This window comes from Anser brachyrhynchus, assembly GCF_964034855.1.
Source record: "Anser brachyrhynchus genome assembly, chromosome: 1".
In the NCBI taxonomy this organism is placed as follows: domain Eukaryota; kingdom Metazoa; phylum Chordata; class Aves; order Anseriformes; family Anatidae; genus Anser; species Anser brachyrhynchus.
Genome location: NC_137694.1, coordinates 203,549,268 through 203,561,623, shown reverse-complemented (window position 1 = coordinate 203,561,623; position 12,356 = coordinate 203,549,268). Strand labels below are relative to the sequence as shown.

Sequence of the window (12,356 nt, the reverse complement as noted above, 5' to 3'; positions counted from 1 at the left end):
TATAAGATGACAGATTGTGAACTGATACACATTCATTCAACAATGTTGAAGTTAATTGAATTATGTGTATTAATGCCAAACAGAATGTAACCAAACACATGCTGTAAGGGAGAGTATGTTACATACTGCAGTGCTGAAGCGGCTTTTGCGCTTTTATGTTCCTAATCACACATGTAATTTTTCAACTGCCATTTCACTTCTCTCCAAAGTTAAGACAATTCTGTATTATTCTGGGTGAACATTACTTACTGATTTTTTTTTTAAAAATCTTATATATAAGCAAAACAGAATCTTGCTTAAAGTGCGGTTGGATTGAAACACAAGAATTTTTAAGGTTACCGAGTTTAAAATTTTTGATGTCAAAGTGTAAATGGCCTATTCAGAGTTTACTTGAAAATTAGTTTGTTGCTCAAATTTTAGCAAAAGTGCCTCCAGAGAATAAAAGTATTTAAACTGCAAAAACTAAAATGATTTTGATTTGTTTTAAAACCTCCAACTACAGCTGAAGTATAATTTAGTTCTATGGATGTTAATTTTATGAGGGTCAAATACTCTGACCTTTATTTGTAATTTATTAAGTAGGTGCTTTCTGTTGTTGTTTGCATTCCATAAATTTAGGTTGCATTATGTTTTTCTTCCAGTTTGAGTTAAGCATGTAGGGCAATAGAGATCCTAATCAGTCCAAAAGATTGAATCACAGCCAAAATGTTTCTTGATGCATTTTGAACCCAAAGGAATTATATTCTGCCTTACTTTAAAAGAAAAAAAAAAAGTCAATCTTGTCCCCGAGGGCAGTCTGAAATGCTTTTGTAGAATTGCAGTAGCTGTACTATTAATATTTTGTGTTCCCCTTACTGTTAATTATTGTCAGCAAATAGCAAATAAGGTTTTATAAAAAATAAGTCAGCTATGGTAGCCTGGTTTCCTTTTTTAAAATAAGATTTAAAAAGTAAATTTACTACTCAAATTTGAGTAGTAAAGTTGACTGTTGTAATTCAATTTTGGGACACAGACTTTTTCTTCTTCTGTATTTTTTTCATTTCAATGTATTGTTCAAGACTTGGAAATCATAGAGTCATTAAGGTTGGAAAAGACCTCCAAGATCATCTAGTCCAACTGTCCACCTACCACCAATATTGCCCGCTAACCCATGTCCCTAAGTACCATATCTACCCTTTCCTTAAACACCTCCAGGAATGGTGACTCCACCACCTCTGTGGTCAAACAGTTCCAGTGTTTGACTGCTCTTTCTGAGAAGATATGTCTCCTAATATCCATCCTCAACCTCCCCTGGCGCAACTTGAGGCCATTCCCTCTAGTCCTATCACTAGTTACTTGTGAGAAGAGGCCGACCCCCAGCTCCCCACACCTTCCTTTCAGGCAGTTGCAGAGAGCAATAAGGTCTGCCCAGAGCCTCCTCCAGACTAAACACCCCCAGTTCCCTCAGCTGCTCCTCATAGGACTTGTGCTCCAGGCCCTTCACCAGCTTTGTAGCCCTTCTCTGGACACGCTCCAGAGCCTCGATGTCCTTCTGGTAGTGAGGGGCCCAAAACTGAGCACAGGTGCGGCCTCACCAGAGAAGAATACAGGGGGACTATCACCTCCCTGGTCCTGCTGGCTGCACTATTCCTGTTACAACCTGAACTAGCGCAGTGAGTTCACCTGAGGGCTGCTGAGTTGATTTGAGGACTGGGTCACCTGATGTGCAAGGAGAGACTGGGAGAACCAGGTTTTAAGCTGGAGAAGGAAAGGCTGATGGGAGATCTCACTGCTATTTATGCCTCCTGGGGGGTGCAGAGAAAACAGCGACAAACTGTTCCTGGAGTTATGCAGTAGCAGGATGAAAGGGGATGGATTCAAGTTGAAATACAGGAAATTCTGATGAAGTATAAGGAAATATTTTTTCCTGTGAGGGTTGCCTAACGTTGAAACAGGTTGCCTGGTAAGGCTATGTGGTCTTTGTCCTTGCTCAGAACTTAATTGGATGAATTCCTGATCAACCTGCTCTAATGAGACCTGGAGGTTGGACCAGATGATCTCCAGAAATCTCTTCCAATATAAATTATTCTTTTGTTCCATGAAAAACACACATTAGATGGATTAAAAGGCTGACACATACATCAAAGTAGATGTCGGCAGGCCGACATGCAGAATTATATAATGTTGTCCCAGTGCCATCAGCACTGGATCTGGCCCTGCTAAGCAAGTCTCCAGCTATTTGGAAACAAACAGAAATTTACCAGGGATAAAATTTGGCAGCAAAGTATGGATTTCCAAAACAGTTGGAAAAAACAATGCAAAGGATGTGACAGACTTCTCATGGGAGAGTCAAGACAACTAGAGCAAATGAAGATGTTCTCAAGTTTAGCTTTTCTGAACACACGTGAATTAGATTGTTATTTTAAACTAAATTGTTTTGCTCTCTGATTCTGAAAAGAACAGAAAAAGTAAACAACTAAATATCAAATTATTCAGGTAGTGTGGATTATGGGTATTGTCACGCTATATCCTTAATTCATGCTGTGTGCTGTATTACTAGTTTACAGCAGGATATCTCCAGTCTGTGAATGCTGAAAGAGAAATAACTTGGGCTAATCCAGCTGTTTCACCTACAGGGTACTAGTTGCTTCCTGCGCTGGGTACGAAACCTAGATGATGAGCTTCATGCACTTGTAGCTGGTGAGTCCACGATAAGAAGCCCATATTGCCTGTGTCGGGATTCTGCAAGTATTTCTGTAATGCACATAACTGAATGTCTGTCCTCCTGTTCTCTTTCCAGAATTATGTGATAAAAATAGTACTGTATACATTAAGGCTGCGTTGGTGGTGTTTCAAGTAGTGAAACACACAATAATGTTACAGTTGTTTTCAAATAAAGTCTTTTATTAAAATTGTAAGGTAAATTAAGTCAAACGGTCTGTTTTTTATGTTCACCTTCAAGGACAATAAATTATTGTATTCACAAATGTAAAATTATCCTTTATCTTCTAAGCGTATCAATGTGAGGTTCAAATACTGGCTCTTCTATATGTGACAGAATACACATTTGAAAGGATGAGCTCAACTGAATCTGAAGAAGGATTGTTTTCCAATAAAATATGTGTAGTGTTGCAGGCCCTTCCCTCCTGTTTGTGCACCTATTGCATTGGTGAAACCTCAGAGGTCTCTCTTGTTTGTGGGATGAGAGAGGAAATTTGAGGCTGTGCTCCTGATCACTGAGCTACAGTCTTGTTTCACAGTTTCAAAATTCCTTTTTTTTTCTTCCTTTTTTTTTTTTTTTTAATGGCACGAACCATATTTTGATAGGCAATACAGGAACATCACTGAACTTTGTTGTAGCAAAAAAAGCATCGCCTTGTGCAACATCTGTTGAGCTGATGTACGGCAACAGCAACAATAAATCACAATCTTAATAATGCTTGTGTTTTCTAATTGTTACAGGGTGTCTAGCAGGAATTTCTATGATGTTCTACAAAAGTACTACTATCTCTATGTATCTGGCATCCAAATTAGTAGAGGTAGGATGTTAACCTTGTAACAGAGCTCTTTATTGTATATATTTTTTCAAGGCAGAAAATGAACTTTATAAGCTTTGTCAGAACATTGCAGAGTAATACAGAGTTGTATAGTGGTGCTGTGTTTTAGTAGGTACACGCTGAGTGGCAGTGCCATTCTGTGGTCTCATTTCTTTCTTATTTTCCTTTCTGTGTTTCATTTTAAAAGGTCTTTATACTCTGGTCTTCATGTATATTCTCCATGATTTTTGGTAATCTTTTCTGATAGCTCTTTGCTTTGTAGCTTTTGCAGATTTTTCAATCTAAAAGTTTCAAGAATGCGGATTTTGTCTATTCTGCCAGAAACATAAATCAAAAGTAGCCCTTAATTGCAGATTTATTGCCAAAAGCTACAGCTTAACTTCCTGCCTTTGTTCCCTAATTTTGGCATTCAGCAATCTAAGATAACTCAAAATAGCTTAGGTTTTAGTCTATAGCTGAAGTTGTTTGTCAGTATGCTTCAGCTGATTGAATTCCCGGCTTTGCAAAGAACTTTGTTCTAATTACCATTTATCCGGTTTGAATTATTTCTATGAACTTGTTAAAATTGGGAGCCTGTAGGGGCAAAAAAAATTAAGAATGTTTGTAGAGTTTTCTATGTTGATTATACTTTGCTAACCAGCTTTTGATTTCTTACTGTGATTTTTCCATAAAATCAAGACTTAGTCCTGGTTATTTCCCCAGCAGCAACACTGGAATAAGTTGACAGTGTTCTCCTGTTATGCGTCATCCCTGAATCACAAAGCTTTCTCCTGCAGACCTCAAGGGCTTCATTCCCTAGTAATATTTATCCATCCCCTTTATGGGTGCAGAATTCATTTTAACAAGAATAAAAGGAAGGAATGTATTTTTCTTTTACGTATAAAATTAAACAGAAAAGGGAAGTTATACTCTGCTTATTCCTGTTCCTTGTAATCCTAGACTTAAGCTCTGAAGGTAGTTCACATAATGGTTGCATAAAAGCAACTCTAAGTTGTCCATATTGACTTTTGGAATATCAGATGGAAAAAAAACACAAATAGTATCTTGTATTGCTGATGGTTTTCTCTAGAGTTTGAGACATTGTGGCTGCAGTGAAATAAGAAAAGTGCTGTGTGTTCTTTCTTTCTTTCCTTTTTTTTAAACTACTTTTATTGTCTTACGCAAGCCAAGGGTAACTGACCAAAGAGGCGTGTGCTGCTTTGGAAGGTCAAGCTGTGCTCAGGAAAATAAACTTTACATGTTTTCTCAGAAATAAAAGTATGTGATTTCAAGCTGTTTAAGAACAGTGAATATTCACTTTGTTGGAATAGTTATTGTATTATTCTTCTGCTTTTTTTAAATGAAGAATTTAACATAGCAAACTTTCCCTTTTTTATCTTTAAGATCTATACTACCCTTTTAACACCCCAGATGTTGCTAAGTCTTGTTCTGTGCATTGATAGCCATTTGTTCTATTGATCTTGGATAACTTCTTTAAGCAAGCTCAATTAATAACACATTTATGGACATATACAAAATTATATGGGCATAGATTAGTAATGTTGGCCTGTTACTTTGAAAATGTATAATAAATATAAAAAGCTACGTTAAATTTATTTTGTTTTGTTCAGAGTATTTTGTTTATCTTTATAGACGATATACTTCAAAGGCATTGAAGCAGGGAAGGTTCCCTATTTTCCTCATGCGGACAGCATCATCTATGCCATTTCTACGTCAATATGCTTTCAGGCAGTAAGTATGTTGTCTTTGAGTAGCATATGAACTTCTCCGAGTTTAACTGAAATGTTGAACGGAATGAGGATACAGTGAAATAGGAGAAATATCATGTAGTAATTTCAGCAAGATGTTGTGAATCAGGACTTTTTGAGTGTCACTGTGGGAAGATCATTTCTGTGACTCAAATTTCTCATGTGTTTGTAACTCAATACGTTATGCAAAGCTTTGAATTCTTTGGAAAGGATCTCAAAACACATTGACCCAGGAGATGAATATAAATGTAGGGACTTTCACAAGCATATGAAAATACCATTTCTCAAGGAGGCAAACAATTTATTGTAATATTACATTTTTTTTTTTAAAAAAGGGAAGTTTTCCCTCTCAACTAAAAGAAATAAAGTTAGCTGTTTGAGAGAATCTGCAAAAATTAGCAAGGAAATCTTAAGTCCTACATTTGAAACAAGCTATTTTATCCTTTGTAAGTCAATTATGTACTCTTATCTTCAGCCCTGTTATTGGCTGCATTAACTATAAAATCTCCTTTTCAGTGGCACCCAATTACTGTCTACACTATTCCACTACATCTGCCCCCTTCTAGAAAATGAAATCAGTTTTTCTGCCCCTCAATAAAGAGAAAAACATAAAGCAGCTTTCTGCTGTTTGTGCCTAACAGAAGAGATCCACTACTCCTGCTCCTCATTGCTTCCATTTATTTGGGGTTATTTCTCATTCTAATGTCAAAGTAAACTAATATTTTTTAGTACTGGGGATGTGCCAGACAGTCTGTGACATTGAGATCTCAAAATACTGCTGGCAAGGATCATCACATGGAGCTAAAAGAAATAAAGTTATTATGAAGAAAGAGGAAAGTTTTTTTTTTTTTCATTGCTTAATGACTAGTTGAAAAAGGAATCCAAGACTTGAAATAAATTACTAGGTTTAGTGGGGAGGAAGGAGGGAGAAATTAGCAAAGGGATCTATACTGAGGAGTTTTTTCCTCACTATATGCATGAGTGAGATGGAAAAGTAGTCAAATAGATTATTTCAGATATGGAAAGGGATATGTAAAGGTGAGTACACAAAATATGATTAGAATTATTTGTGCTTTCTCTACACAACAATGAGATCTAAATTAATTGCCACCACTTTTGAAAGATAGTCTTCTGGGAATGCCAGTATCTACTGGTGGTGCTCATATGGAGCATTGAATGCAGCTGTGAGCAGTTTATCTGCTGCTAGTGTTGGACATTGTTGGATGATCACAGTTGCTTTTAGTTTAGTTTTTTATGAATCATAAGAGGAATTTATATATGTGTGTATAATATATAACATATATATATATGTTTCTGTAGCCATCCTTTAATGATCACTGCTTTTGGCAATGCAATGTACCAGATGAGGCTCTCTCCCCTGACCCTTGCACAGCTGGCTCTTACAGATTATTCTTCTTGCAGGCTGTCATGGAAGTTCAGAATCTGAGACCTTCATACTGGAAATTTCTTTTACGACTAACGAAGGGCAGGTATGTAATTGGGGTATGTTATGGCTTGCCTAAACATACCATTGATCACATTCAACTTTCTGTGTCATTCGCTGTCAACAGCATAGCTGTAGCAGTACATATGGGCTAATTTCCTGTGTATTTACTTTGCTTTTCAAGTGGCTTCCAGTCCACTTGAAGTTCTTAACTGCTGATTTACTCTAATGACAGGAGCAAAGACTTAAATGTGGTTAAGACTGTTCAGCAGATGAGAGTTTAACTAGAAGGCTTTTTTATCTGTTTTGACTTGGAACGGTGGAATGCTTTCAGATTTCAGTGGAATATGAAGAATCCAGTAAACAAATACAGAAATTGAAGAAATCACTTAATACGTTCAGTGGCTTACAACATGGTATTTCTACATGTTTAAAAGTATTAATAGAAATATCTGAATATTTCTTATGAGTGCTTTGAAGATTCAACATTTTTTTTTATAGAACATCTATTTCAGTTAGGAAAGGATTTTTTTCAAGGAAAACCTAATGAAAAATTTTCAGTGGTAAGCAAGAATTTACACTCTAATGTTAAAGTGCTTACCTTTTAAAATAGATTTTGCTGTAATTGATTTATAAAAATACAGTTTAGTGAAGTGTGCATTATTATAGGGATATGCTATATGGCAGAACCAAGGCATCCAAATCATGGTGAAGATCAGTTTGTGAATGGTAAAAAAGGTAACGTCTGGATAAACCTGAGAGTTCCTTTCAGTCCTTTCGATGCAACGTACTGTGATTTAAGGGACAGCATAGAGAAGAGATTGTCTCTGTCCAGACTGTAAAAATAGAAGAGAAATCAGAGGCAAGTCCCTGGAGCATGTTAAACTTACACACCCCATGGCACAGCACACTATTAGCTGGACATTCGGTGACTTAATACATTGCTAGACATGGTGGGAAGCTTTCCTTGGGATGCCTGGAGGCAATCCGCAGGCAACCTCTGAGGCTGTACAAACATGATATGGTGGATGATGTCAGTGCAGATGTCCAACTTTGGCTTCATTTTTCTCTCGTATTAATTCTAAGATTGCTTTAGTTGAAAGAGGAGAGGGAAGAGAAATTCAGTTCTGCTCATTTATTTCCTCTGAAGCAAATACCTGTAATAGTAATTTTGACACTCTCCATAGAAGCAGATTATTTTTGACATTTAGAAGGTCTTTCACTCAACAATTTTGAAGAGTAAAGAGATGGAAATAGGTTGTAACACCCATTAAATTGTTATCCAGACTTACACAGGCATGGCCAGGTTATGTTCCGCTTGAGTGGAAAAGACAGTAGTATAGTTTGTTTGGGCTTTTTTTGTGGTGTTAAAAGTTTTTCCTTTTGCATAAGTCATGCTATATAAAGCGTATCAACTCAAAACACTAGTGATCAGATTTGTCAAAGGTATTTTTTCACGTCTTTTTTGCCCAAGGTGAAAAACTTGCGATCTGTAAACAGTATAGGCTGAAGCCTGCATTTCAAAGATTTGGATAGTCTTTCATGGAAGTGAAATAATTTTAACAGCAATTTTTTTTTTGTTTAAGTGAATAATCTGTTCACTCTCTCATTTTTCAGGTTTGCTCTGATGAACAGGAAAGTTTTAGATGTATTTGGTACTGAAGCATCTAAGAACTTCAAGGATTTCACACCTAAGCTTGACCCGAGATACACTGTTGTACCACCAGAGCTACCTCTGGAGCTATCTTGAAGATGATAGTATATCTTGTCATTGAATGTGATCAGCGTTTTGTCCTGAAAAGTTAATTAACTTAACAGTCATATATATGGAGGAGGGCTTGGGCTCCACTTCAGTATTATTTCAATGAGAAATGCTTTTTACCAATCAAAAATACTGGAGCTTTGTAGGAAAGTGTGGCTTAGTGATTAAGCCCCTTCCACATACAGCATATATTTCTGGGTTACTGTAGTTGGTTGACAGTATGGTAGATTCCTGAATGAATTAAACAAATGAGTAATATATTTAGAGAAGTAAAACATACATAAAACATAAATATGCATAATAATTTCAAAAATTCTATAGTCCAGACCAGTAGAATATTTCTTGGTAAAACTAAAAGCAATTTTGGGTTTAGAAAGGAAGACATAAAGCATAGGTTAGGTCCAGAATTGTTCCTGATCTTAAAACTATTGTAGTCTGGTAAAAATGTCTCCTTGTCTTTCTAAATTGCGTCGCTGATTTATCTGAAACGAGCCACTGCCCACTCATTATTTAAAAAGACAATATTTTTACAGAGCTATGGTTGCAAAGTAAGGCATTCCTTAGTAAAAAAAAAAAAAAAAAGAAAAAGGAAAAAAAAAGAAAAAAAAGAAAAAGCATATTAGTGCAGAAATCACATTCCAGGGCTGTAAATCCCAGTGACGGTATGGATAACAGACAAGGAAAATAAAAAGGCAATACCAGTGACTTGTGCGCCATAAGGAGCAGCAGGGTGTGGTGGTTTGTATCTGCCAAGTGGAAAATGACAAAACAGGCAGGGGAAGGAATGAAATGTTTCAGCCTCCGAGATGGTGCTGGAAACAGCAGACGGTTACAAAAATAAAAAAGCCAAGAACAAAACAAAACAAAAAAAATCCTCCAAAATATCCTGAAATTAAATGTTTATTTTTAAAGGGCTTGACATTGTCCATTTAGATGGCATTGGCTTGTTTGTCAAGCTGCATACCAGCTAGCATTTCCAGTGGCCTTTAAAAGGGAACTGACCCCTGAGGTTAGATTGTTTTGACGATCACATTAATAGTATTTTTACCTTGTACTTGGAGAATGGTTTTCTGTTGGCCCATCAGACAGCCGTGACTGTGACAGTTACTTTAAACTTAATATAGTACTCAATGCAAATAAATACCTATTCAAATTCCATCTCATTTTTACCCTGCATATATTTCTACAGATAATAGTTTGTGTTCTAAAGCAAGACCTTGACATGCTAATTGCCTTTTTGCTTTTGGGGCCTTTTTTTTTTTTTTTTTTGTTAAACTAGAGTCCGTTCAGGTGATGCTGAATGGTGTTTGCTACCTTAGAACTTAATGGAAAGATGAACTATGTTCACATTCAACTGAAAAGACACATGGCAAGCTAGGGAATAAAAATTACAGTAGGTTGCATGTATTTTAAAAAGAAAAACAAAGAAGTAATCAGTGTTTCTGTTGGAAGTCTTTGTCAGATAATATGAATTGGATTAATTAATAGAATCCTTGTCTTGTAACACTGTAATCCTACCCCAGCCTTACGCATATTTTAATTGCCATTAGTTTAATTTTCTGTTACTGACTAAACAGTAATTTTTATTGGATTTACAGAGATGTCATGAAAATTGTACCAGTCTGTGCACAAAATCTGCTTCTTCATCAGCTACTGCAACAGTGATGCTTTATCATTGTTTCTAAAGGTGCTTCAACCTTTAAAACAGCAGTTGTCCAGTTAGCGCGAATACAATTCTACAAGCTAGTTTGTATGCAATATTTTATTGCTTGAAATATTATATTAAAATTCCTCAAAAGGAAATAAAAGTTAATTCAGCAAGAAGTTTAAGAGGATCGTAAAAAATTTGTAGTGTTTTTCCACTGGAATATGGTCTAAAATATTTGACCATGTAAAGTCTGAAAAGTTATATATTTTAGGTAATATGTTAGAACTCACACAATATATTATAAATACTTTCTAGTGTAACTATATACTGTTCTCAGACTTCAAAATATTTTATAAATGGATTAATTTTCTTCACTGGAATGACAATTGTGATTGTTTCTCTATTTGAGTTTAAAAAAATGCAAGTACTACATCTCAGCAGCTAAACAAGTTTTGTCTAAGTTTTCTTGCTTCCAGAATTCACAGTCCTTGTTTTATTTTCATGTAATATAAAAAAAAAAAAAAACTTAAATTATTTTTATTCAAATCAAGTATATGTAAGAAAAAAAATAAAGTCCTAATGTTTTTCCCAATAATAAACTGTTGCTGCTTGAAAAAAGTGACATTTTGTTAATGTTGTTGTTAATAAGCTATCTGAGATCAAGAGTGAAGTTTCCTCTGGTTAAGGAATGCTAGGAATGTGACCAACCGTTAAAGTTGTGCTTATTTTTTACAAAATATAAAGCCCAGTGGAAGTGAAGAGGTAAAGCAAAAGCAGTTCATCTGACAACTTCAGCTCTGTACTTTCACGGACAATTGTACAATATTAGTTGACACCATTTAATCTCTCTCTTTTAAACAGAGAAAGCCACATAACTAGTTATCAAGCACGCCTCCAGCTCTGGCTTTACCATGTGGCCAGATGGTTGGGCCTCATGTGACTCACACCGTGATGTTTCCTACCACCTGACATGGCACGGCTTTATTTTTTTTCTGATCATATGACGGGTATGCCTGATCGCACCCAACGCCTTGCAAAAGAAGTTGATTTTGCAGAGAGGAGTACTGGGGGAGACTTGCTCAAGAGATGATGGGAAGCACGGGTCAAACGGAGACACCACAGTTCCTTCAGATGGAGGTTTGTTGGAGGGAGGCTGCGCGGGATGGTGGTGCTGACCTCCCTGCAGGCATCTCAAGAGCAGCAGCATCTCCCGTGGCTCATGGGATTCAGAAGCCAGTATGCCTGTGATGGGCTATTTTTTCACCTTTTCTTGAGGAAAGAGCTGCATGTTGTTTGCATGCAGGGCTCTTCTGAGGATTTAATGGCCATAGCTGTCCCTACTGCTCTTAGCAGGCAGGGAGACCCAGTGCAGGCAGGCTTTCACTGCTTCCCTTGGTTGGCAAAGAGGCTCTGGCAGCAACTAAAATACATGTGCAAAATCCCAAAGGGAAGGTTGCGGTCATTTGTGCATGTTCTATGATTCTTCTAGTGTTTAATATTGCGTTATATATATTTTGCAGAAATCCCCTTCATTGTAGTTTCTAACTTGATGGATGGATACTCACTATTATTCTTTGCCTGCTATCTTTCAGCGGGTTTTCAGACCACATGTGATTGCTCTCATTGCAGACCATTGCTTTTTTTCCAGTCCTTGCTAGAGGTGACTGGAAGGTGTTGACATCCGAGATCCACTAAAGAGGATTTTTTTTATAGAATCATTTTCATTCTAGCACAAGGCTGAAATTAGTGCAGATTTGCTGGATTCATGCACAGTAGATACTTCTACCAGTAGAAGTTTTGACTTTTAAAGCCAGTAATAAAAGCAAAGGTACCTAAAATGACACATTTTTATACATAATGCCATCTCAGTTCATGAGGAAGATAAATAAAATGTCTGAACTACTTCAGTGTAGATGGAGTGATTTCATTGCTGGAGGTAAAGGCTTGAGCTTCCTTGTATTCTCACACCTGGGTCTCCAGGACAATCTCAGAAGCATGGTCTTCTGCAAAAGGCATCTCCTGGCAAGGTGCTCTTAGAAAATACCAGTTTCTGTTGCATGGTCAAGAAGCTTCATGTTCCTTCCTGTATATAATTTCTGAACAACAGTTAGCCAAGATGCGTTCCTTATTGTGGACAACCTGCTCTCCTGGTAGGTTCCTGCAATCTCTCATCTTGCAGACCCGGGACCCTTTCATTCCCCATGGTCCCAGCCATCTT

The 12,356-nt window shown here is 36.8% G+C and overlaps 1 protein-coding gene across 1 annotated transcript in view; it reads left to right on the top strand.

Annotated features, from left to right (window-relative positions):
• Positions 1-10,756, top strand: part of TMEM135 (transmembrane protein 135) — a 180,757-nt gene extending 170,001 nt beyond the window's left edge. Inside the window, exons 11-15 of the mRNA XM_080598275.1 lie at positions 2,616-2,679; positions 3,442-3,518; positions 5,169-5,267; positions 6,707-6,774; positions 8,346-10,756. Coding sequence (XP_080454401.1) covers positions 2,616-2,679; positions 3,442-3,518; positions 5,169-5,267; positions 6,707-6,774; positions 8,346-8,478 — 441 coding nt within the window. The 3' untranslated portion in view covers positions 8,479-10,756. The remainder of the gene's footprint in view (positions 1-2,615; positions 2,680-3,441; positions 3,519-5,168; positions 5,268-6,706; positions 6,775-8,345) is intronic.
• Positions 10,757-12,356: the final 1,600 nt, after the last annotated feature.